Source organism: Nanorana parkeri, unplaced genomic scaffold (genome assembly GCF_000935625.1).
Source record: "Nanorana parkeri isolate BGI_ZX_2015 unplaced genomic scaffold, ASM93562v1 scaffold524, whole genome shotgun sequence".
NCBI classification, from domain to species: Eukaryota; Metazoa; Chordata; class Amphibia; order Anura; family Dicroglossidae; genus Nanorana; species Nanorana parkeri.
The window spans coordinates 1041342-1046324 of NW_017306792.1; the positions used below are offsets into that span (position 1 = coordinate 1041342).

Sequence of the window (4983 nt, forward strand, 5' to 3'; positions counted from 1 at the left end):
AGCTCTCTAGATAAGCCACGCCCACTTGCGTGCACGCAGAACATAATCTGCGTGCGGTATTCTTGGTGGCCACCAGGTGGCGCTCGTTGACTGTTTTGGTAGCCGAGTCACATGACTGGAAAGGACCCGGAAGCACCTGAAGTCCATGGCTACAGCAGTGATTCTGCATGACAGTCCTTGTGGCCCCCAACAGTGAGTACCTCTCTGTCTGTCCCTGGCACCAGTCCCAGCTGTTGTTCCTTGTATATTGTGCTGGTATTGGAGTCATGGGTCCACGTTGCTGGGTGACATGCTTGTGTCTGTGATACTGCGCATTGCTAGGCAATCTGTAGCTTGGGTGCTGCTGTGGGACTGCAAAAAAACAGCATTGCCATGTCACTAAGTCTAGCTCTGCAGTTACAGGCAGATTAATATAACATACTGTCCACAGAATTTAAAATGGAACTGCAGTATTTTTTATTTGTTTTACATATATCTGTCAGGTTTTTACTGCTGTCTGTGTCGCTGTTGGGAACACTTCACTTCTTCTCCTGGTGACAGGCTGTGACACATACAGGAAGTGATGTAATATTTCTTCTAATGGGGATAGAAGCACAACACATTTTTATAGCAGAGTGGGGAGGGGTTAAAACAGGGGTCCTCAAACTACGGCCCGTGGGCACATCTGGCCGCCAGGGTCCTTGGCACAGCCCATTTGTGTGTCAAGGCCGGGGAGCTGCAGACCCCTACCTTTACTACCTCCAGGCCGGCCGTTGTAAAAAAACGTCCGGCAGCTCTCTAAATAAGCCACGCCCATTGGCGCGCGCGAGCAGGGAATGCAGTAAATTTAAAAACAGGCAGAGATGCCTGTTAACATACAAGCGATCCGCCGGCTATAAAGCCGGCGGATCGCTTGTATGGGCGGTCGGCCCGTGTCCCCCCCTCCTGTTGTCACGCTGATCCCAGGCTCCGCTGAGCCCGGGACCAGCATAGTGCCTGTGTCACAGGGGATCAGAGGGAGTCGGTACAAGACCTCCCTCTGGTCCCCTCTCCGCTGTAAGAATGCGAAAGTGATGTATATTACATCACTTCCGCATTCTTGTGTCACTCTCTAGCTTCAGACGCTGGAGAGAAGCTGATGAAGCAGATCTGTGCTTCATCACCTTCTTCTGGGGTCCAAGGTGACATTAGGGGTCTTGGAGACCCCTCATGTCTCCATAAAGAGGACCTGTCACATCTTTTGCTATCACATAGGGGGGTTTCTTAGCCCCCTATGTAATAGCAATAAGGTTAAGTGGGGAAAAAAATAGAAAACAAAATTAAAGATTACATTTTTTTAAAAGTTACACATAAAAAAAGAATAAAAAAAAAACATTAAAAAAAAATCCCCACCCATAAATACACGCATGTAAAAATGCGTCGGGTACGCATACCTGCGAAAACGACGATTGCGCCCATTACACCACACATGTTACCTATCGGCGCGAACGTCGCAGTGTGAGCAATAATTCTAGGACCATCAATCACTGATAACACTAAACTGATGAGCTGTAAAAGTTTTTAAAGCATCGCCTATGGTCAATTTTGGGTATGGTGTTTTTTTGCGAGTGCGCACAATCTTTAAGCTTGACATGTTTGGTGTCTATTTACCCGACGTGACCCCGTCTTTTATGTTTTACCAAAAAATTGGGTGATAATAAATGTTTCCTAACATAATGTAAAAAAAAATTTTGTTTTGAAAATGTTCTGTAATTTTCCCGAAATATAGTAAAAAATTAAAACCGCAGTGGTGATTAAACACCACCAAAAGAAAGCTCTATCTGTCCCCAAAAAATGGTAAAAAATTAATTTCAGTACAGCGTTGCATGACGGAATAAATGTCAAAGTACCGCAGCGCTGAATACTGAAAAATAGCCTGGATGGGAAGGGGGTCTAAACACCTGGTCTTCAAGCAGTTAAAATTGGCCCAGCCGCCCTAAACAACATATAGCAATCAATCAGCCGGCCGACACCCGGCGGGGTCCAGGGAGAGATCGTCATTCCGCCGGCCCCGTCTGGGTGTCAGGGAAGACACACAGGCTGTTCCGGAAGCTTGGCAGCTTCTGTGTTCGGCCTGCATGGCTGCGCCCTCTCATCTCAGGGCACATGCTGAGGCAAACCAAATGCCTTGGTTCCTTTAGCAGCGTAACACCAGTGCGGCTGCGTCCCTCCAACTTTGGGTGCACGCCAGCACAGGCTTTTGTAGGGCGGCCAATAAGAAGTGAACTGGGATATGAAGTGATATCATCTCCCTGCCTCTCCCAAAGCTGCACGCCGCTGTAGAGAGGTAAGACCGGGCAGTCTACATGCCCATTCATTGTAATAAATAACAAATACTTGAGCTGTAGAAAATAATAACAAATCATGCCAGTACATGTTCCAGGCTAAGAGAAATTAATTGTATTAAAAAAATGTTTTGTTTATTAAAGAAGTTGTTAAAAATATTCATATATACCCTCTAAATAAGGGCTTATTCACACCAGAGCAGCAGCTGCTGGAACGCACAGCAATTGCTCACTAACGTTCCCCCTTTGTTCTGGGACTATGATCCGGCCCCCAGCAATGTCTGAGGGACAGTGAACTGGCCCCATGTTTAAAAAGTTTGAGGACCCCTGGTCTACACCATATTTCTGGCTACTGTCTCTAAAATAAAACACTCCAATTTGTATTCCATGCCTTTTCTCTTCCTCTTACATTTTGGCCTGATAACTACTGCTATATACTGTGCATTGACTGTACAATATTTCTGGCTATTGTCTCTGAAATCACTCTAATTTGTTTTGATAAATGATAAATAATGATAAAACTGGCTCATTTCCCCTTCTTACATTGTGGCCTAATAAAGTTTCTTAAATGCTGTTAATAAAGCTGCTTAAATAATGTGCAGTGACTATCAAATTTATGGCTACTGTCTTCAAAATGATACACTCTAATTTTAATTTTAAATAAATGATAAAAGCTGTCTTGTCTCTCCCTTTAACATTGCCACCTAATAAAGCCGCTTACACGTTGTACAGTGACTGTAAAATATGTCTGGCTATTGTTTCTTAAATAATACACTCTAATGTTTACTTCATGATGAAAACTGCCTTGAACATTTCAGTCTAATCAAGCTGCTTACATACTCTGCAGCCACTGCATTATATGTGTAGCTATTGTCTCTAAAATAATACACTGTAAATATTATCTCATGATGAGACTTGCCTTGTCTCTCTCTCTTTCTCTCTTACACTGCTGCCTAACCAATATGCTTGCATAGTATGCAGCAACTTTACAATATCTCTTTCTATTGTCTTTGAAATAACACATTCTGGTTTTTATTTCATCATAAAATTTACATTGTCTTTTCCTCTTAAATTGGGGTCTAATTAAGCAATTCTCTAGTGAATGTACAATATTTCTGGCAACTGTCTTTGAAGTAATACAAACTGGTTTAGTGTGGTATCATATAGGGGATAGTTAGGCTTCCTATGTGATGGCAATAACATAAAGTGTAAAAAAAAAATAAAAAGTAAAAAAATGATAAAAGTCACATAGAAAAGTTTAAAAAACCCAACAATCCTTAAGTCCACCACCCCCACGTATATGCATATATAAACGTAAATACGCATCAGGTGCGCCAATGCTCAAAAACGGCAATTGTGCTACACGTTACATATCACCGCGAACATCGCAGTGAGAGCTATAATTTTAGGGCCATCAATCACTGATAACACTAAACTGATGAGCAGTACAAGCTTTTAAAGTGTTGCCTATGGCCAATTTTGGTTATTGTAGTTTTTTGAGGTTTTGCAGGCACGCACAATTTTAAGGCTTGACATGTTTGCGGTCTATTTAAATGTCAGTCAAAGTACCACAGCTCTGAATACTGAAAAATCGCATGGACAGGAAGGGGGTTTAACCCCCCCCCCGGTCAGCAAGTAGTTAAAGGATTGGTGTTTTTCCCATGTCACCCTCAAGTTTACATAAAAGGAGAACCCTCTACCCTTTGTAAGTATTTTCCATTTTTTTGCATTGGTACATGCCCTTTGTTTGACATTACCTTAACTATAAGCCTTTAAAATGTCCAGAATCAATTTTAAAGATTCGCAAACTGAACATTGGCACATTCACACATCCTGTATTTATAACCATCTTTGGTATTTCTGGTGTTTTATAAAACTTTCTTGATTAAATAAAACATTATTTAGAAAAATACAACTCCATTTGAGAATATGTTAGTATGTTATATTCATACTAATTATGTTATTAATAAAAATATGTATATTTTTTTCAGTGAAGAGGACTTGTCTTCATCCAGTTTGCTACAGAATTCATGCGTAGAGGATGAAAATGAGCACCAGCATGTCTTGCCAAAGGAAGATTTCTTGAAAATGATGTTGTCTGACAGTTCACGTGCTGAAGAAGAAAAAACAAAGGTTTGCAATATTTATAGTTCAAATATATTACAGAAACATGAAGGCATTTACAAGTATGTGTGAAAATAAGTGAACACTGGCATCTCCCAAACAAGCACCAGTAACATTAGAAAAAAGAGAACCGTGAAGGTGCATGCCTTTCATAACTAAAAATAGGGCCGTAAAATATACACAGGGGAACACAGCATTTTCTGTGAGGTATTCTGCTTCTCATAAAGGAGGGGGTATAGTGAACTAGGTCTATTATATGGGAAAGTACTGCTAACCCTACCCATTTCGGGTTATTTACTGTCTCTAAGAAGGGTGGGCATTCCCTTTCAGAAGCACAAGTACCATTTGCTAAAACTTACGTGAGCATTTAATCCCCAGTCAACGCAAATGTCATCTAGAACATTTTGTGAATTGGAGATTCATCTAGGGAAAGAAAATTTTAATTATTTTGTAGGATAAATATCACTGCTATATCCAGAGACTAGATCCAGACCCCCCCATGAAAAAAAGTGCATTCAAAAAAGTGCAAAACAAAAAAGTGTAAAAAATACAGACA

General features: G+C 41.1%; 1 protein-coding gene across 1 annotated transcript in view; it reads left to right on the plus strand.

The window, feature by feature from the left end:
- The window catches only part of SIPA1L2 (signal induced proliferation associated 1 like 2), a 130754-nt gene that overhangs the window by 96093 nt on the left and 29678 nt on the right, over nucleotides 1-4983 (plus strand). The window contains exon 16 of the mRNA XM_018561436.1: nucleotides 4295-4436. Coding sequence (XP_018416938.1) covers nucleotides 4295-4436 — 142 coding nt within the window. The remainder of the gene's footprint in view (nucleotides 1-4294; nucleotides 4437-4983) is intronic.